The sequence below is a fragment of the Lagopus muta genome, chromosome 3, assembly GCF_023343835.1.
Source record: "Lagopus muta isolate bLagMut1 chromosome 3, bLagMut1 primary, whole genome shotgun sequence".
Taxonomy (NCBI): domain Eukaryota; kingdom Metazoa; phylum Chordata; class Aves; order Galliformes; family Phasianidae; genus Lagopus; species Lagopus muta.
In genome coordinates this window covers 94300460-94321982 of record NC_064435.1, presented here as the reverse complement: position 1 = coordinate 94321982, position 21523 = coordinate 94300460, and the positions used below count along the sequence as shown (strand labels likewise).

Genomic DNA, 21523 nt, shown 5'->3' with positions numbered 1-21523 from the left:
TCTGCCACAATGTGGGGATTTTATTTATTTTTTTAAGCATATTAAAAGAAGGATGAGATGTAGAGGATTGTTTCTAACACAGAAATCTGAAAAAGTGAGGATCTGGTTTAGCAAGGAAGAGTAATTAACTTTAAAATTCAAAATTAAATGTAAAACTGATGATTTTTGAAAAACTTGCAGCTGTGTTCTCAAAACCACAGAATGTTTCTAAAGATATCAGAACTGATAGATGCAGCAGAAAGAAGCTACTGACTCTAGCTTGAGGCTGAATACAATAGGACCAGAAGATTCTGGAAGTAAAAGCAGAAAAATCAGTTGCTGACAAGGTGAGAATAAGCTCCTGGATGAGTAATTCCTTATAGGTAATTATAAGGGGGTGGAAAAATTTTGAAGTAGCAAGGAAAAATATGATTAGGACTTAAAATAGTTGCTTAAAGAACGTAGAAAAAAATGTGAGGTGTCTTGAATATTCCAAAGTATCAGTTGGGATCTCTCAACCCCAAGGGGCCACTGAGATGGTAACAAGAGGGAGCCTGTTGATACGTTAATTCAGACAGTGAGCAAGTGTTTCTTGAAGAACTTACAAAGTTACTGATGTAAGGAAAAGCGGTCTTCAGCTTGGCTTTGAGAGGAGCTCTGCCTCTGCAGTTCTTTATTTTAATCTTGGTAAGGTTATGGAGAATACTTAATATTATCGTTAGGCTACATTCTTAATTAGCAAAGCGCTTTTCTGGTTTGTCTTCTTTATTAATATTTTCAAGAGGGAAACTGAAGGTTGTGCTCTGAAGTGGAGAAGGCCTCATTCAAATGTAGAAGCACAGCAGGATTGCAGCGGGAGGAAGTGTGTGAAATAGCTAGCTGTGGAGTTCTTAAAGGAGACTGTGGCATAGGGGTGTTGGTGCTAATTGGAACAACCAGTACTGTGCACTGAAGTAGAGTTCAGTTTGATTAAGCTCTCAAGCATTTTAATTTAGAAATTATTGTTCCCTTTATAGTACTTGTGTTTTCCAAATTATGCTTGTAGTTGATACTTGTAGTTGAAATATCAAGAATTTGAGTAGTGATGATTGTTTTTATCTTCTGAAATGCTAGATCACAATTTAAAAGGCAATCAAGCTCTATAGCATCAGCTGTAAATCAATGTGATCCTCGGTTTTGAGACAGCAGGCCCAGCACAGAATTGTCTTGCATAATATTTTAGATTGGCAGGGAAATAAGGAGATTATCTGATCCCGTCTCCCTCTCAGACAAGGCCAACCCTGAAATTGCATCAGGCTATTCAGTGTCTTTTTCGCTCCACTTTTTAGATGTTTTCAAGAATGGAGATTCCAGGATCTCTCTAAGTACGTTGCTCTGCTGGACTGTACTCAAAGTGAATAATTTTATCTCTGTATTGAAGTGAAATCCTTGCTGAGACTTGCTTGTTTCCTCTTGTACTCCCATTTAGCATAGATGAGCATGTAATATAAGGCTGGAACACTACTTCTGTGATCATCTGGCTTTAGCTCTGACTTGTGTCAGAAAGCACACTGCTCATGGAACTGAATCTTTTATGCATTTGTTGAAATTCTCAAAATGACTCTTCCAATTTTGATAAAAAAAGGCAAAAGCATTATGCATTTGAAAGATTCTGTTTAGGAGGTCGCGTTCCTGTATGTGGTTTTCTTAAATAATTTTTCACTTCCTATTACTAATACAAATCTAAGACTTCAAGATGATGGTTCTGTCAACTCTTAAAAAAAAATTACTGTTGATTTGGAAAAAAATAGGCATACATATATGTGTATATTTCTGTGTGTGAGGCAGGGACTGAACTATAAGACCCAGAGTACATTCCTTCATCTCACTTAAAGTGCTGACAGTCAAAGGAAAAGCATCTCTACTTGGAGCTGGCCTCCTTTGGGAGTTTTTCAGTGAGACCTTATCCTTGGTAAGGGGTAAGTTCTTCCTTCTTTATTACCTAATTATGCCCACTACCTTTCTTGAGTGATTTGGGAATGGGTCAGTGGCAGCTATATCCTCTGCCTTATACAAGACAAAATGTGCATCTTGAAAAGTAGTCACATAGAGGTAGATCACCATATTTACTCATTTGATTGTGCAAAAACTTGAGGGGAAAAACAAGATTACATGGTGTGAATGCGTATGCTATATGTGGTATGGAAGAGCAGTGTTCTAATGCAGGAAGAGAAGATGCTCTAGCAGATTGCTGATGCTGACAAGAGCAGCTTTACTTTGTTCCCTTAGCCCTGGTTGCGTGGCACTTCTTCCAGTTTGGGTGCTAATCAGGCCAGCATGAGTAACTTTGACTGTTTGGTCCAATTAGGGAACTGTATTTTGGGGGTAGGACAAGTCTGATATAGCTGAAGTGATCACTGCGCTCAAATTTACCGTATTTGCCATGTAAACTCTGTCTGAAATGCTGAAGTATTTACACAGATGATGAAAAGGTGTATGGTGTTTTAAGGTCCTATTCATCTTCCCAGTCTTAGCCAAGAAATACATTAGGATGTATTTGTCATCAGCTTCTAAAAGCAAATGGGTAAGTAAGTGTGCTTAGCTTAGGTTAAGCTGAAATACTTTTCAAAGTTAAATCATGTTAGGCAACTGTTAATACATTCATAATTAAATCGTGCATGTGTCAGGGAGGAGGGAGGGCACTGGCCTCAAATATGACGACTTTCAAGCTATTGTTACACCAAAACATAATACTATGATGACAGACTGCTGATTTTTAAAGGGATTTCACTGCTTAAACTTTAGTGTTGCAAGTACTAATTGCAAGTAACTTAACTGCAGTGAGAATGGTCATAATAAATTTATGGCTATTTCTAGGTGCAGACTTCCTGCTTTCAGTGATGCTGTTCTACCTGGAAGATCTGTCTGACTTTCATTGGTCTGTCTTGCTCTAGGGCTGATGCTAAAATGTTTTGCTACCCGCACTGCAACTGAAATGCAGGCTGTTAATTCTTGTAAGCTGGGGTATTTTGACATAAAGGGAGAGTGAGAGCAAACATGCTGAGAATTGGATACTTACAGGCAGACATTTTCTTCTCAGATTAAGGCTGTGGTGCTGGTATATCTGAAACTGTTGATTGCTCTTGTCCTTACATTAAGTTTATTAAACTTAATCATTTTTTTTCTGTTGGTGATAGCTTGTGTATCAGTTTCCATCTCTTGAAAAATGGAGTGCATTCTTGCAGAATGTGGAATCCTGTTAGAGTTGGTCATGAATGTTAGCACCCCACATCACTCACAGCCACTGACGTTCCAAAGAACGAGGAAGAACAAGTGAGCTGTTGAGAGTTGGGTACGTAGCCTAGATCCATGGATTAATCTACTTCTTTGCTGCACTCTTTTTCATGATATGTAAGAGGTTAAGCCTTATCATTCTGCTGGCATTTGTTTGGCCGAAGAATGCTGCAGCTGGATGGGTGGCTTCATTAATGTTTCCTGTTTCTAGCTGGTAAGAATAATTTTAATGTACTGGTACATCTCGGTGAAGGAGAGATGATGTGTCTCGATGGACATTCCTGTTGGAAGCGGGGCTGGTCTGAACTTCTGCCCTCTGCAGTTTCAGTTCTTTGCCTCTCGTTTCTGCTTCAGTGTTGCTCTCTTCCCTTTGTGTTGATTCAAGTATTTCTGTGGCTGCTGAACAAGCCTGTTTGCAGAATTGATTTTGTTGAAAATTTCTATTTAAAAATGAAATCTGATGGGCTGTTCAGACAGATTTTTTTTTTTTCCCCTGACCTAGTTTGATTAATAGAATCTTAAGTACTTAAGCTCTCACAAGAAAGGAGGTTGAACAGAGGTGGGGATGAGTGATGTAGGGCCTCTGATACAGAGGATGTATGTTTTTCTAGGCGAAACTGATGCCAAACAATGTCTGAAGATGGTTTAACTTCAGAATAACAGATAATGTTAGATACGTCTTAAATGAAGTATTCTCAGCACTGCAGAACTTCAGCGCAGAAAATAGCACGAAGTATGTTTTAAAGCACAGACTTGGTTAAAATTTTAGAAAGTTGAACTGCACTGTAAAATCCTGTGTTTCTATAGTATAGAAAAAAAACGCTGCAGTGTATTCTCAGTATACTGTGACTAATTCTGTGAAGAGTGAGCATGCTGGGTTTGGATACCGTTAATAAACTGTGCTAGTTTTTCTTTTGTACCTGCCTAAGAGTCTTTTGTTGGTGTGGATTAGCATCTGAAGTACACAAGGTGGCAGCAGCCTGGGGAGTATTTTTCTTTACATGGAAATAGGATTGCAAATTTACTTAGATAAATTTGAAAGAGATTTTTTTTTTCTTCAGAAAACCTAGAAAGTAGAGCAATGAGCAACTGCAGAAGTTCTGTTCATAGCGCAGCTGCAAAGGCTGTTCGTGCGCTAGGAGCGATTTGTCCCCTCACCCGCTTCTCTTGCTTAACATGTTAGCAACTCTGAAATGGCAGCAACAAACACATTTTCTTGCTTTGCCCACGAGTAAAACTGTTTCTTGACCATAGTTTTTTCACCAATCTGCACACTATTAATGAAATATTGGAATAATTGAAGGAGACAAATACTTGCCCTGCAGATTATAGCAGTAATTTATAATTAAATTTGATACAATTTTTTTGAAGCCTGGCATTATGCGTGTGTTTTACTGATGGTTTATTTTCATGTGCTTGAGAATTGCAGGAAGAGTCTACTGGAAGCTGCTAACTTTAGAATAGATTCGTTAGAAAGTATTTGCTTGTTCTTTGTTTTGGGTGTATGAAATAAAATACTAAGGAGTACATTTCCAAGATTTTCAAGTAATAAAGTTTGGCTAATATAATTGATAAATGCATAGCTGCAGTTAAGCAATCATTTAGAAGTACTTAAACGTTGTTACTTAGTGCTGTATTAAATTTTGCAATTGAAAAGTGATTTGAAGTTTTTTTATCGGATGATTTTTGGAAGTTGAATGTTCTGGAAAATAGACATTTAGCTGCACTCTGAATACATTGATTTTGGTACTTCACATTTGGGTTTTTTGTTAATTTTCTAGTAGGATAGGCTTTATTTATTAATTTATTTTCAGGTTTATGGAGAGGTCCTCTCCATCTTTTTTTCTCTTCTGTTGCTAAAATTCCGCTTTTTGAGCTGAATGTGAAAATTGCCATTAACTGTGCTGCCTGAGCTTTGTTTCATTTTTGTCTTAAGCTGAGGAAAAGCATATGAAGCATGCTTACACTGAGGGACATAAATGCTGTCTGGATCTGCTAACAGTTTACAGTTAAAGAGCTAGTCTGCTATTCCAGAGCAAACCAGCATGTGAAAGCAGCAATTCCTTGTGGTATAATTGTGTGCACTATTCTTCTTCCCAATGTTCATCAGAGCTCCTAACAACTCCTTCCTGATTTATAATCACGCACAAATTGCTTACGTTACCATTGTGGGTAGAATCATAGCATGGCTGGAGTTGGAAGAGACCTTGAAGATAGTCCCCATCATCCAACAGATTGTTTTAGGGAAATAAAAAACCAAAAAAACAACAAACACCACAATTGCAAAAGTGAGGCTTTCACTTACTCTTGGTCAATTTCATCCAGATTACCATGCGTGCCTTTGTGAAGAGTGGCTACAGCTCAGCAGGCACTGTTGGGAAAGGTGGGCTGATTGTGACCTGCTGTTGCTGCTGAGGAAATCACTTGGATGAGTATCTTCACTGTGTAGTACTGAATCTAAATGAGCCATCGCTCGGGATGCCATACATTGTACATGAAGCCAGCTCAGATGTATGGTTTGAGCTTACTAGTGCATCCAGTCCAGAGAACTTGATGGAAGTATGTCACAGGATTCATGTCATCACTGAGGTAGAGGAGATCTGGAAGTGTGATGCAATTTTCTGAGTTGGGCTGTGCAGTTCTGTAAGCTCCCCTAGAACTTGTACTTAAAGCAAATGTGGATGCATGCACAACTGGCTTTATGTGAGGTTCTTAAAGTCCTGAGTTCCCCAGACAGAATTATTTTATTCTTTCATTGCTTCAGGCCCCAGAAAACTATTACTTGATTGTTCATTGGTTTGCATCAGCTTGAACATGCCCTTTCTCTGTTGCATTTTATATTCTTTTTCCCCTCATACTTTCAGCGCTGAAGCTGTTGGTTAAGAGTGATCTGAAGTGCAGTATTTTATCACTTTATGTGTAGGTTTAAAGTAGATGAATGATTTTTTCAGTTTAGATCGACTCGCTGCAAAGATCTGAGGAGTTGTGCTATGCACAGTATGTTTGATTCTTAAGGATCTCAATTTCTGAGCAGTCAGAAGATGATGTAATTTGTTACATTTTGAAATATAGTGTAATATAAAGCCCAGTTGTAGAATTAATAACAGCCTTTTAAAAGTGCAGACCCTTGCATTTATTCCCCATTCTTTTCAATTTGGAAATTTTTATTTTTCTGAAATTTGACAGGGTAGCCAGAGGAGCTTAAGTATAGTTCTTGACAGTAATATGTTCTATGTTCTTGTCTTGCACTGATGGATATTATCAAAGTGACTAAAGAAAAATAGGATGCTGTTTTAAATAACTTTTTTTTGTTTTCTGAGGGTAAAACAGTAGCAATTTGAAATAATATTTTTTCTATACTTTATAGTCTCTTGTTGTGAATTCCTGATATATTGTAAACACTGTAGCTGCTGATGCTTAGTAGTTGTCTGACTTAAGCTAATGCAAGTTTTTAAAAAACTTTCTGTAAAAGGACCTTGCACATAAATTAATTATGAAACACTTAACAGAGTTTATTTAAAACACAAGCATGTGTATTCTAGCACACTAGTTTCTTGTTGCCTTTCATTTCTAGCTATGCAAGCATGAATGGGGAAAAAAAAAAAACAGCAATGCATTTCTTTGTTTTGATGGTGCTCTGCTTCAAATAACATCCTTCTTCTCTTTAGAATGAATCTGTAATGGCTAATCCTATCCACACACTTAGTTATACTGTAAAATCATTATGCCTGTGGCGTGGAGGCATTTGTAATGTTGCAAGAAATGGAATAGATGAAGTGGCAGGGGAGCTGGAGAGAAGAGTGTGGGAGCACAAGAGCAGGCAGCATGGGGTCGCTTGAGCTCTGCAGCGTTGCGCTCTTGGAAGGGCTGGCTGGGTATGAGGAGCATTGGACCCAAGGACTTAAGGCTTTGCATTTGGGCAGGTGCTTGCTTTTCATGTAATGAGGATTGTATGGCCTGGAACGAGAGAACTCATCTGTCCTTGACTGGCCAGGTAGAAGCTAGAAGTTCTTGGAGGTGACTTGCTGCATTTCTCAGCCTTCCCTGTTTTGTGGAGGGCATGTGAAGTTCTGGCAAGGTTTTCCTCCTGAGAATGAGGCCAAATAAGATCAAGATTACTTCAGGAGGTGAGCTTTCTCTAGAGATGGTATTACTGTTCTGGAGTTATGCTTCCTTTCTTACATTTGTTATGGATAAAATTTTCAGGACTTAAACTGTTAAATTATTTCTGTGGACTCTCTGTGTAAAGAAGATGAAGAAATAAGAAAGAAAAATTTGAGACAATAGAAATAGCTAGCAGAATCCAGAAAGGATAATCAGTCCGAAGGAGGAGATGGCCTGGGGGCTGTCTGAATCAGACCATTACACAAAAACTATCTAATATTTTGTAGTTTGTTAAAATGGAAAATGTTTAACATTATACTGTCTTAAGATAGGTGAATTCTTACAGAAGGAAACCTATCTCTTTTTTTTTTTTTTCATTTCTTACTCATGATCCTGCATAGGCTATGCTTCTCTATGCAACTCATCCCAGTTTCTGAAGCTTAGTTTCTTAAATGCATGTTGGGTTTTTTTTTTGACCAACCTTTTAGTTGGTGTTAATAAAATACCACTGACAATTCCTATAGTCCTCATATAAACGCGTCAGACCAGCTGCTCTATTAGAATTAACTCTGTCCTGTATGAAAATGCTTTTTTCTTATGGCCTGCCCTCCCCCATTCTGTTTTCATATTCTCCTGAGATTGAAGACAAAAACAAACAGACAAACAAACCCAACAAACAAAGAAAGCAAACCAACAGCCAATTATTTCTTACGTGTTGAAATACTGTAGTTCTACCTTGGAGATGTTTCAGCTGCCCAGAAATATACAAATGTAGTTCACTTGCTGCCATGGATTTATGGGCTGGTAGGGGCCAGTCCCAGAATTGAGCCGAACTGGCCCATAAACCATTGACACTTCTTTTGAAAGACTTCCAAAGGCCAGTATTGGAAAAAATTTTCTCATGGTTTTTCAAGATTAATATTATACAAGCTTGGATCTTTAACTCATTGCATTACATTGCAAGTAATTTCTGTGCAACTTGTGTCTGTGTACACTTCCTTTTCACTCAAATGCTTTCTCTTACTATGGACTTAGCATTTACAAGGACATTCCTAGGCTTTTTTAACACTTATTTGTCTTAACGCACTCTGTGTATCCCAGTTATCTTTGCAGATTAACATTATTACTTTTTCTAGAAGAACTTTTTCATAAGCAACTTAGCAGAAGCAATATTGTATTTTTTATTTTCTGTCATTTATTTGCCACCTTCCAATCAAGTTAGTTATCCATGTTGTACCCCAGACAGCATCTTGAAACTACTACAAGAAGAATGTCTTGTAAGTCTCGTTGCTTTCGAAGTGGCCAGAGTGTGCAGTGTGTGTATCATCTTGTCAAGTACAGAGTATTATTTTCCTTCCTATTTTATCATATCATTTAGCAGTTGTGTTTATTACTGAGAAACTGATTATGCTGGATTTGTTTTTTCTCTTGGGTTTTAGACCATAGTTTTGGGATTTTCTGAGACTGTTTCAGCTATGTGAGGGAATGATGAGAATTCTGGTTATTTTTCTTGTTGTTAGTATAACTATATGTGGTTTCCATATAGATCTGTGTTTGATGGGTAGGCCTTTCGTGACAGTTTAATTTTCTTTGAGAAAACAGTAAGTAGCAGTTAGTGGTGCTTAAACCAAATGTTGAATGGCCTGTTGATTTGTAACTAAAATTACTTTTTTCAGTGTCTATCACTTAAGTATGAGGGGGTTGTTGTTTGGGTTGGGATGGTATTCAAAATGCCTAGTTGGGCAAAAAAAGGATATAATAGATACTGAAGAATTGTCTCTGTCCTGCCCTTTCCATCACTCTTCTAACTTCCTTTGAAAGCAGACTGGTTTGGTAGTACTAATACGACACTGTTTCTTACAGGTTAATCATGGGTCAGACAGGAAAAAAATCTGAGAAAGGACCAATTTGTTGGCGAAAACGTGTAAAATCAGAATATATGAGACTGAGGCAGCTCAAGAGATTCCGACGCGCAGATGAAGTGAAGGTATAGGATGTTTTGATTCTCTTGTCTAGTGTCTGTTCTCAGAATTGATTTTCTTAAGTACTGAGTGACTCTGTAAGTTGTCCTGCCTTTAGCACCTGCAATAACAACTTCGTGAATGTCTTTGTTAATACTGAAAACTTGTCTTTAATCTTATAAGCAGGTGTGTTACATTTGTATGTGATTGAATCGAGCGTGCTAAGCATCAGAAGAGACTGAAGAGAGAAAGTATGGCAATTTGTTTAGCCACTTTCCTAATTCCATTTAGAATTTAATTCGGTGCTGAACGTTTAGATCTCTAAACATGAGATCTTCTTTTCAGTCCAAGAAAGTGATAATGAAATCTATTGAGCCTGACTGACATTTAAACAAAACTGGAAGAATTTGATGTTGAGAACTTTTTAAAATCTATTTGCATTTTTAGTGAATGTTGTGATTCCTTAAGATTTTAGTAGGTGTCTTCATCTTATTTGTAATATTCACAATTGTGGTTAATTTTTAGAGTATGTTTAATTCTAATCGTCAGAAGATACTGGAAAGAACTGAAATCTTAAACCAAGAATGGAAACAGCGTAGGATACAGCCTGTACACATCATGACTTCTGTGAGCTCTTTGCGCGGGACCAGGGAGGTTGGTTAACATGTGTTGTGGTAATTCCACTTACAAGGTTGTTAGCGTGTTTTTGTTTGATTAACCGGAAAGTTGGCTCTTCTTTCTTTTCTAGTTTTACATGACTTCTCAGCTATTTTTTTTTTCTTAGAAGTAAAGGAATAATTGATGTCCCTTAGGTGACTTCTATCTGAAAAGCAGTAAATAAATGGCGGGTTGCATAGCTTTGAGCAACACACAAGTCTGAAACTTATTTGGATTGTACTTCAACATCCTTTTATCCTTTTGTCTCTCTGACATTGGAAGTCTCTTATTGGTCCTTGATGGACCAGTGGTACAAATGAGTAGATACTTTGGTTCTTACTGAGTTAAAGCACATGGAAGCCATCAATGCAGCTATTTGAATAAATCTGCTTTATACTAAGTAAAGTCATTTAAACGAGTATGTTCTGTAAGAAGCGAATTCTGATGACAGCCTGCTTGGGAGTTCAAATTGGCAAGTTAGTAGCTCCTCTCCAACTTCCAGTTTTAAGTGAAGGTTCAATTTATGTTATTTGCACTTCTTCAAATTAAGACAGTTTGATCATGTGTAATAATCTGAAAAGCTAGTTCTTTTTTAGTAGGATGAGAATGAAGATTTTACTGTGAACAGGTTAAGAAAAAAAATCAGACAAAACCACAACATCTTTCTATGGAAGGAAATCAGCCAGACTTACGCTTTCATAACTTTTTAGAGGGAAGCTGGTGTTGTGTATATCAGGAAGGTGCATTTGTGTGCTTCACTATTTTCTTCGTCTTTTTAAAACTTTTTTGTAGCCTGGCTCACTATTTTATGTTAACACCCTATGTGAATCGATGGAGCACACTAAGTACTGTATTAAAATGCAGTCTGTCTTGTGAATTGGAAGAACTCTAATGCTTGATCTAAGATTTCATTTAAACCACTCCACTATAAATTATGGCAAATGTAAACTTTTTTCTTTCTTAATATGCCTAATTTCTTCATAGTTGTATAGAACACTGGCTGGTTTTGTTACCTGACTGAAACTTCTTGAGAAACTATGGTTTTGATTAAGACTGTGGTAATACAGGTTTTCTCCAGTGGTTAGCCCAGTGAGTGTCAGCCAGAAACCTTAATATGTTCTGTGTTAGGCTAATAAATATCAAGCTGAGTTCTGTACCTAAACAAGGGAAACAGTCCTAAATGCATTCAGCCATTTTAACTTATCTTTGGAGTTGGAAGTCTCATGTGAACAGTAAGCTGAAAGTAATTATTTTTTGCTTTTGTATTTTTCTCTAAGATTAAAAATTTGCTGGAAGACTGGTAGATAGAAAATATACCTTCTTTCAGGGCGATGTTGTAAAGCAGTATCATAATGTGGTATTTTGAGTATTTGTATACATGGCAGAAATCTAACTTCATTGCCTACAGATCTTAAATCTGAAACAAAAACCAAACAAACCAAGAAAAAAGATTAAAAAAAAAATCTAACTTTTGTCATTCTACTGGGTACTGTCTCTGTATGCTGTTTGTTATATTACTTTGTATATTTCTTTAGAAATGTGAAGCTCTGTTCATCTTTCCCTTCTGGAAAGGAGAAAAATCTCTTGTCTCCACTTCCATTTTTCATTTCAGGTAGCCATGAGAGCTATTCTAAATGTAATTGTACTTAACTCCAAGTCTTCTTTGTACTTTCCCTGCTATTGTATTTTCCTATCTGCCTTTTTTCGTAAATTTTTTTGGGGATTTTCCATATTGTTCCTCAAATTTGAGAAGAGCTGATCTATTGACTAGATTGGAGAGTAACCCAGAAGTTATTTGTATTCTGTGACGTGTCTGGTCTTTGGAGGCTGCGTAAGTCTCCAAAAAGAAAGGAGTCCCACAGCTGAAAAAGATGTGTTCTGAGCTGAATATTGAATCTTTTTTTCCCCTCTATTCTTTGTAAACAGTAGGCATAATCAAAGAGTTGAGGATAGGATAAAGATAAGAAGTTGATATCAGGGAAGCGGAGCAGGAATTGACAAGAGCATCTTTTTCCATAAGGTGTCTTGATGGTATTATAATACTTTTTTAACATATATTATACATGATTTCTGCAGTGAATTGATCTGAATCCAACCGCCACCCTGATGGCTTGAGTAAATTGTCTAAGACCAGCAACAAGTATTAAATCTCTTCTGAAATGCCTGAAATAGCTTATTTTGTAGCTGAATAGTTTTGAGTGAAATACTAAATACCTTAGAACAGCCATTTTGCTATCATGTGGAGGGGAAAAAAAACCACCACCGTGATCTGTTAATAAAGGTACCAAACCAGAAGTAATTTCTGCATCTTTTTTCCTTCTAAACTCGTTCTTATTATGCCCTGAAAGTCTGATTCATTTTTCAAAAATGGATCTAGCTAGTTTCGATAAACACTTGCTCTGTTTGTTGTATACTTCCTTTGTTTGTATTTTTATTTTTTTCTGAAGTTGCTATTGTAAGTGTAACTTCAACCTCTGATTTCAGTGCTCTGTTACCAGTGACATAGATTTTCCAAAACAAGTAATCCCCCTGAAGACTCTCAATGCTGTTGCTTCTGTGCCTATAATGTATTCTTGGTCGCCCCTTCAACAAAATTTTATGGTAAGTTTAAAAAAGTGGTGTGGGAAGAAATATGGGTGAAAAGGGAGGAACTTACTTTCACTCTTAGTTCTAAAGCTATCATTAGTTGCGAACTAAGTCTATATGTTCAATGCTCCTCAGTATCTCTAAAACACTGCTTTAAAGAGAGCCTTAATGGCAGGTGACCACTCATATTGCACTGCATTTTACGGATGCAGCTGTGAGCGTTTGTATAACAATAAGCATTTTCTGAGAGATATCAGTATTCTCATTTAAGACAGTTGAAGAACATACCTGTAGTGAAATGGTAATTTCAATGGAATAGAAAGAATTTAACCCTTAATTAGTCTTCTCATGTAATGGTGATCGTAGCAACCAGATGCCTTTTCTTACAATGAGCTTTGTTGTGTGTACATACAGCCTTCATGTTAATTTTCTTATATAAATATCTGACTTATTTGAAAAGGTTAGCTTATTAAAATCTTTGTCACTGCTTTGTGCACAGTGGCTTATGGTTATTACAGCAATCATAGCAAAGTGATCTAAATATCTAGTTTTATCAGTATGTTCAGAGTTCCTCCACTTTTTTCTTTTGTTTCTACTTGCTTTCATTTTGTCATTATCTGAGTATTTTGCACTGCTGAAGAATCATGATCAGCAGGAAAGATTGAGTTTATTTTCCTAACAATAAGGTTCTTCTGAAATACTGGAAGATGCTGCTGAGTATCAAGGTCTGTAAATTCTTTATAGAGAAAACAAAACTGACAGTGGCATTTGCGTTAAATTGTAAGGCATATTTCTGTGGTATCTGTTTAGAGAACTTGAATTTGAGTGTTTCTGTATCATATTTCCTTACCTCTAATAAGGAAATGAAAGGATTGTTTCTATCATATATTCACATGGATGGGAAGCAAGGAAGAGACAATTAATTTACCACTGTAAGCTTTCCAAAAGCTAGGTAGCTTATTGTGCTTCTTCAGCAGAAGCTTTGTTGTAGCACAGTGCTCACCTAAATGCAGGAGTTATTGTCAGTACCTCGGGCTAGTCACAGCTGGGACAAAATAATGTTGATTACAGATGGGGAAGTTTGGTTTATTTAGTTAACTGTGAATATGGTTTATATGCTCAACATGCTGAGACGGTTAAGCCAGTTTAACTGCGACATCTCTGGTGAAAACATCAGTGCTGACACTGCCGATTGGACATGCAACTTAAAATTGTTTGATCATATCTGTTGTTACTAGGTAGAGGATGAAACTGTTCTACATAACATTCCATATATGGGAGATGAAGTCCTTGACCAGGATGGTACCTTTATTGAAGAGCTGATAAAGAACTATGATGGGAAAGTGCATGGAGATAGAGGTGAGCCCAAGCACTTGGGTGTATTTATCACTACTTCCTACATTGCTGTTGCAGTTGCTGTCAGTTTTGTTTATTAAGGCCTGATGCTTGCCTGTTGCAGCAGTATTTCTAGAATTCCTTCTCTGTGTAAGTACTGGGTATAACAGAGTCTGTTTAAATCTATTGGTTTTCGTAAGGCTATAGAGGATTTAAGTAATAGTATGGAGAAAATGAATGCATATATATATATATATTTTTTTTTTTCCCCAGGGCCTTAAAATATTTCTTCATAATTTCTAGGTTTAACATGGAGAATTTTCTGGTCTTCAGTGTTCAAAGCTTTGAAATGCAATAGTGTAATGTTCTGATGTATGCCCTACCTTTCAGAAAGTGGCAGGAGAAGCTTGCAAAACTGATTATGACGACATTTACACATGCAATTCAGTAGAAAAACCATTTTGGTTTTCTTCTCTCGTTCTTTCATGTGTACTACTATGTACTACTACTTTCATTGGTTATCACAAATTACCTGCTGCTTTAAAAACATCAGTTCTGTAAATCAGATTGAACACAACTGTCCTGGTGGTATGCATATGTATTCGTAGGTGTTTTTCCTCGAATCTGTGTATCTATCCAACTCTATACCCACCACAAGGCTAAACATTTTTCATTGCTTATGAAAGTTAAGCTTGCAACTCAGTAGAAAATATTTGATGATATACCAGTCTTGTTGGTTTACATCGGGCATTTGGATAGCTGGTGTCTTTATAGTTCTTGAAGAACATAATGAGTTGTTTCCTCTGGATATTTTTATGAGTTTGCTGATGGTTGGTTGCCTTGTCAGAGAACTGATTAGGTCAGCGTGTTGAAATTACTAGTAAATGTATCCTGTTACTAATGTCACCATTTCATCAAATGAGTCTATCTTTAAAATTAATCTTTTTTCAGTGTCTTATTTGCCATCATGAAATTAGAACTTACTGTTATTAGGGGTACTTTGTAACTATCTCAAAAGTTGAAAGAACGCTTTTCATTTTCCTGACAGTGTTGTGTTTTTTTTTTTTTTTTGTTTTGTTTTTTTTCATTATAGCCACACACAAAGAACTTAAATGTCATGGAAATCTGTAATCCAGAGACACTCTCATATAGGAGCCAGAATTATAAAATATTTCTGTCATTGTACTTCTGATTCATATTAGCCTGTGTGTATACATTGAGAGTTCTGTTTAAAACATCCAGGTTGCAGCTGTTTCCATTGTTCACGTAGGAATAAATCCATCAGCTTCCTACATACGTATGCCTTCTGTTCAAGTTCTAAAGCACAGTGATAAACAGTACAGTTCCCATGTGGCTCAGTTGCTTTTTGAGAAGTAACATCACTAAGTACAGTTTTTCCCTCTCTTCAGAATTACGCTTCTGTCCGTCTGCACTGTCCTGTGATTTTCTGAGCTAATAAGCAGATACACAGTGTTGTATCCTTCACTTTTCTCATGATTTTATTTTGTTTCTGTCTGAAGTTGGCTTTTGTTTGTTTTTAACACCTTGCCAGTGGGATCTTTAATGGGGGAAGTAGATGCCGTGAAACTACCAACCAAAAATATCTTTGGGGGTTCTCTAGCTTAGGATAGCTTCATAGTCTGTGTGCATTCATTGCCCGACTGTCTTAACCTAACCTAGTTAGTAAGCCTACTCTTTTCTTTAAGAAAACTTTACAAATTTTTCTTCTCTTCTTCCTAGTTGTCACTTCAAAAAACAAAGCCGAGTGCTTTTAACTCTTCTTCGTTCATACAGTGAGGCAAAGTAGGACAAACACAAAATTGTTTTTCATAAATTAAAGGTTTTACCATAATCCAAGCGTAGAGAGGATTAAAAATACTTCATGTGCACAATGTGATTTTTTTGTTCACTCCCAATTTTGCTGAATTTCAGAATGTGGATTTATCAATGATGAAATATTTGTTGAGCTGGTCAATGCACTTGGTCAATATAGTGATGATGAAGATGATGATGGAGATGACAATCCTGATGAAAGAGATGACAAGCAAAAAGATCGGGAAGGTAACAGGATGGGTATGTCTGTCTGCAGACTTCAAAAATAAGACCAAAAAGCTCTTTTCTTTAATCACTTGATACTTTTGTTCAAATCATTCTACTTGATAATTTCAGCTCTGAAGTAACACTATTTTCTTCATCGTGTCCTTTGCCATTTAGTTCAAGAATTGTACAGAGAATGCTACAAAAATGCTTTTGCCAGTTTTCTTTCTCTGTGACCTGAGACACAAATCACAAATCAGTTGGGGATCTAAATATATATATCAAAGTCCTAATAAATAATTTAGTACTCCTCAGAAAATTGACTAATACTATTCTTAAGCAGGCAGAGTTCTGAATTGCCATCTCCATCTGCTGGTGAAATAATGGTTTCTCCAAATTTTGTTAGTGCAGTTCTGTCAGCAGAGAAGATCATTTTAAGGAAATTACTTTAAATTCTTGGTAACTTAGAAATAAACTTTGTTTCTTTTATTAGGATTTTGGCGCAGTCCCTCTTTTACTGAATGCCTCTTTGAGGTAGCAAAGGAGCAGAAAAATAATTTCTTTTGTTTTGTTTTCCACACGTTTTCCCGCTTTGACAGAGAAAGAAAGCCACCCACCTCGGAGGTTTCCATCTGACAAGATATTTGAAGCCATTTCCTCAATGTTTCCAGATAAGGGTACAGCAGAAGAATTGAAAGAGAAGTAAGGGTATTTCAAATATTACTAGTTCGCAACACGAAACAAAGATTCCATGACTTCATTAAATACTTGTTGATAAGGAATCTTCTCCCATCCTCTCCAGAAGCGTCTGGCTTCTGTAGCGGTTGTATAACTTCCCACTCCCTTTGAATACCACTGCAGATGTTCTCTCTAGTTGAGCGAAGCAACGGAGACAGGTTTATTGGTCTTTCAGACTAATGGAAAGCGAGAGCTTGCATGTGATTAATGATGTCATTTGTTAGTAATATGTGTGAGACGGTGACGTTCAAGAAAGTAAATGCATGCCTTCCTAACGATTTTATATTAATGAGTATAGCATTGAGTACTTGTCACACTATTTGCTGATGAGCAGGCAGTTACCTTTCCTACAATATTTAAAAATTTGTTCCTAAAAACACATAGTGTTACTGCAGTTGAAAGTTGCTATGGTTTTTATTATACTGAATAGAAACCTTGTATTTCTTTCTCTTAAGATACAAAGAACTCACTGAACAGCAGCTTCCAGGAGCTCTTCCTCCTGAATGCACACCAAACATAGATGGACCAAACGCTAAGTCTGTTCAGAGGGAGCAAAGCCTACATTCTTTTCATACACTCTTCTGTAGGCGCTGTTTTAAATACGATTGCTTTTTACATCGTAAGTACTGTTGTATTGTGCTTCTATAGCTTTCCTTTTGCAAGTTGGAGAACTTAAAAGAGCTGTGAGATGCAGTACAGAAAGAAAGAGGAAAAGTAGTAACAGTAGTATCCCTGAAGTTTACAAAAGAGTTCTGTCCAGGTTGATGTTACTTTATGGTAAACTATCAACTAAACTATGTTACTATGGGAAACTATCTCTTTAGAATGTTGAATGTACCTGTTAAGGTGGTTTTAAAGGATATTTTTGCATTCAGCAGTTCTTGCAGATGTTATTTCTCTTTGTGTGATCTTCAAGAAAACGGCCTTTTTTTTTTTTTTTTTTTTTTTCCCCACTGTAGTTACACTTTTGCTGCTTTTGTGGAGAAACTGAGAACTGAATGCATTTCTCCATAAAGATATCTGTTGTTTAGCAGACTTACTTCATCTTCCATACGGGAGAATGAATATCCGTGAAGTTTTATGTTCAATTCTCTTAGGCTACTTTCTAGCCATGTTGCATCTACCTGATGATTTGAAGAATAGTTTCAGACATTTGCATTTTAGCAACTGGGATATCCTTTCCACTGTATTCCTTCCACGTTGCCCCATTCTTCTGGGGAATTTAATGAGAACTTCAGCAATTACACAGGTTTTCTTTTGCAAACAGTTAAGAATAAGATTCTGTACTGCTATGTGAGACTGTTCTTTCTCTGAAAATGGAGTCAAGTGTGAAGGGAAACATCACAGTCAAAGATGAAGTGGTTGGATTTCTAGTTGAATACTGCAATACCCTCTATTCAAAATTAATTTTCTCAATTGATTTAACTGCCCCTGTGTATATTAGACTGAGTATGTATATCTGGAAGTCTTTGTGCTTTGTCAGCAGCTCCTCGTCCAGCACACGTGCATTCTGCCTGTATTTGTACTTCCTGCTGAAGGCATTGCACAGAGCTGCTTCTTTGTGGTATCCCTTGTTTGCTTTTTGGGTTAAAGAGGAACTGGACTTATTCTCAGATGGGAGGGAGGGGGAAATTTCTAGTTTCATCAGGGTTTGTGGCTTTTGGAGTTGGCTCAGTTAGTTTCACTTTCTCCCTGTATTCCATTGGCAGGTCTTTCTTGAAACTACATGCTGAGAAGCTTTGTCCAGCCATCTTCAACATTGTGTGTTGTGTTAAGCTGTAGGTATTGTTTAAGAGTGTCTTAGTTACCTGGGTGACTCATTTTAAGAAGTGCTTTTTGGGTAGCTTGGTCTGTAGGACAGGGAGGTGAAGCTGTGTGCTACCTCTTGGCCTATCCGTTAATCTGGAGCTTTTGCTAGTGTCAGTAGTTTAACAGGGAGTTTAAACGTCAGTCTAGTTTATCTATTTCAAACACATGGTCATTTTTCTCACTTTTTTATAACTTGGAATAGTTTTATACTCTTTATGTAGATATATCTTCAAACAGATTTACCTTTTCTAATTATTTTTTAACCTTTTCAGAAGAAGAGATGAACAAATATACATCCATAAGTCCATTGGCCCTGCAGGGATGCATCTACAAGTGCTGAGGGAGTTGGCAAATACGGCTGTGATGCCACTTCATATTTGATCAATTGTGGCAATCTGTAGAAATGCCTGGAGAGTACAGAAAAGCAAATGTGACTAATATCCTCAAGAAGGGCAGGAAGGAGGATGTAGAAAACTAACCTGGGCCACCCTTACCTTGATGTCTGGGAAGACAGAACAGCTACCCTGGTAGGCATTTTTGAGGCTCACAAAGTCAGGAGTTCTCCACGTGGATTCATCAAGGGAAAGTCGTGCTTAACCAGCCTGATGAGTTTCTTTAGTAAAATGACCGGCCTGGTGGATTAAGGAGGAGCAGTAGGTGTTGTCCATCTGGACTTCAGCAATGTCTTTAGCAATGTCCCCTATAAGATTCCCACAGAGAAGCTGTTGAAGTGTTGGCTGGATGAGCAGATTGTGAGGTGGCTTGAAAATGGTGAGTAAGTGGATCTGGAAGTCAGTGGTGCGAAGTCTCGTTGGAGGCCAGTAATGAGCAGAATACATTGGAGTGAATGCTGGGTCCTGTCCTGTGGGGCACCTTTGTTGATGATCTGGATGATGGAGAAGAATGCACCTTCATGGTCGATGGCAGGGGAAGTGGCTGAACCATGCAGCTGGCCAGAGGATAATTGTGAGCTGGAGAGGTGTGCCAACAGGGGTCTCATGCAGTTCAGCAAGAAGCAAGAAGTCTTAAATGTGGGAAGTGAAGTAACCCTAGGCACTAGGACATGCTGATAGTCACACAACAGCTTCACAGAAAAGGCCCTGGGAGGTATGGTGGACATTAAGTTAAGCATGAGTCAGCAATGTGCCTTTGCTACAAGGAAAGCCCATGGTGTCCTGGGCTGCTTTAGGCAAAATATTGCTGGTAGATGGAGACAAGTGGTCCTTCTCTCCCTCTGCCTTGAAATGCAGTTCTGGGCTCCTGGTACAAGAGATGAATGGAAATACTTGAGAGAGATTAGTTAAGAGCCATTAAGGTGATGAAGGAACTGGAGTATCTCTCTTTTAAGAAAATGCTAAGAGAGCTGGGAGTATTTTTTTGGAACAGAAGGTCAAGAGAGGAACTGAAGTATGGAATGCAGAAAAGATGAAGCCAGGCTCTTTCTCTTGTTTCCCAGTGATGGGGTAAGGAGAAACAAGTTTCAGGTTTCTCCTGAACTTTGGAAAGCACTCCTGTACTGTCTGAGTGACTGAGCACTGCCACAGAGAGATTTTAGTTTCTCCCTTTGGAGAGCTTCAAAAGGTCACCTTGACGTGGTTATGGGCGGGCTGCTGTTTGGTCTGGTTTAGACCAGATAGCTGGAAGAGACATCTGGAGGCCCTTTGTGATTCATGGGTCACATTGCAGTACCAGTTACTATGGGGAGTCTGGTGTTACCAGTTCATGGTTTTATAGGCACCAATGCTGAGACATCTTCTAGAATGTCTAAGGATGTGTTCGTAGCATTTTTCCTTTTGACATTCTTAAATGCTAGAACCAGCCAACAGTAAATCTGGACTAATGTCTGTAGTCAACGTTAGGACATCAGTTCGTACACTAGCAGCATCGTTTAAATGGAAAGCATTGTGTTTTCCTTTTCTGTTATTCAAAACATTCAGATGGCAAACTGCTTATGATAAAAGACTGCCTACATTCTTGTTGCTGGTCATTTTTAAATCCTGTAAACAAGTCAGTATTCTTTCCAAAGTGTTGTATGTCCAATGCAATGTTTTAAACTCTGCCTTGAGCTCAAAAAGGACTAAACTTTAATCGCTTCAGGTACTCTCAGGCTTTAGCTGAAAAAAGGATAAGTGGTGTTTTCAGTAGGATGGTACTCCCCAGTGAGTTCTTCCATTCACTGTGGAGCACTGTGTCAAGGCAGTGTGAAGTTATCTGCAATGATTATGCCCTTCATCAGAATTTGTGGCACAGTCATTGTTGCCAATTTAAAAAATAAAGGAATTGATCATTGCAAAGAGATCTCTTGAAGCTTTGTTTCTGCATTCATCATGTAACTTTCAGAACAGGTACTGAGTGTAGTAAACTGACACTTCAGTCCCCGTTTCCTGAAGACATACCCAAATCGTACCTCCACAATGATTAGTAGATTTCTTCTGCTTTCTGTAAGTTAGATTCCTCTGCTTTCTTTTTTTTTTTTCCCCTGTGCTAACACCAAAGAAGAAGTTTTTGTGTGTGTGTCTAGAGGTGGAAGTTGATCTGTTAAGAACCAAGAAAATTCGGCTGTGTGGCTTTTCACTTTCTGTGAATCTGTAAGACTTGTAGTCCAAGTGTGCTGGGTTCACTGCTGAGGAGTAAGAAACTCTTCAACACTCGTTATCAGAGGGCTACAGTAATAGATTACAGCACATCTGCAACAATTTGACTAACTTTTAAACAAAGTTGATAGCATTTCTACTAGCACGTGTTCTCTACGCTTGCAATTGGCGAGCACCTCAGGATAATGTCCTCGCTTCTGTGGATGATATTTTGAATTAGCTGTCCTGGAGATGTGGTGGGCTGCAGTTATCTGCATATGATTATCTTATCTGAAAATAAGAGAATTGAGCCCATTGGGGATGAGACAAGTAAATCATGCAGATGGAAAACGTACTCAGTGGAGCAGTTTCAGAATAAATTTGAGGAAATTTTTAAAGAAAGGCTAACAGCAGCAACATGCATAAATTGCATTTCCTATACTGCAGTTTTTACATATCTATGTCAGTATG

At 37.6% G+C, this 21523-nt stretch overlaps 1 protein-coding gene across 4 annotated transcripts in view; it reads left to right on the top strand.

Annotated features, from left to right (window-relative positions):
* The window catches only part of EZH2 (enhancer of zeste 2 polycomb repressive complex 2 subunit), a 45064-nt gene that overhangs the window by 8044 nt on the left and 15497 nt on the right, over window positions 1-21523 (top strand). The window contains exons 2-8 of one of the 4 annotated variants that reach the window (XM_048938975.1): window positions 9220-9343; window positions 9843-9944; window positions 12459-12575; window positions 13799-13919; window positions 15828-15968; window positions 16532-16634; window positions 17126-17289. In XM_048938975.1, the coding sequence (XP_048794932.1) occupies window positions 9227-9343; window positions 9843-9944; window positions 12459-12575; window positions 13799-13919; window positions 15828-15968; window positions 16532-16634; window positions 17126-17289 (865 nt within the window). In that variant the 5' untranslated portion in view covers window positions 9220-9226. Of the gene's footprint in view, window positions 1-9219; window positions 9344-9842; window positions 9972-11509; window positions 11587-12458; window positions 12576-13798; window positions 13920-15827; window positions 15969-16531; window positions 16635-17125; window positions 17290-21523 lie in introns of those variants that run through there. The other 3 variants (XM_048938974.1, XM_048938973.1, XM_048938976.1) reach the window with 3 other exon arrangements.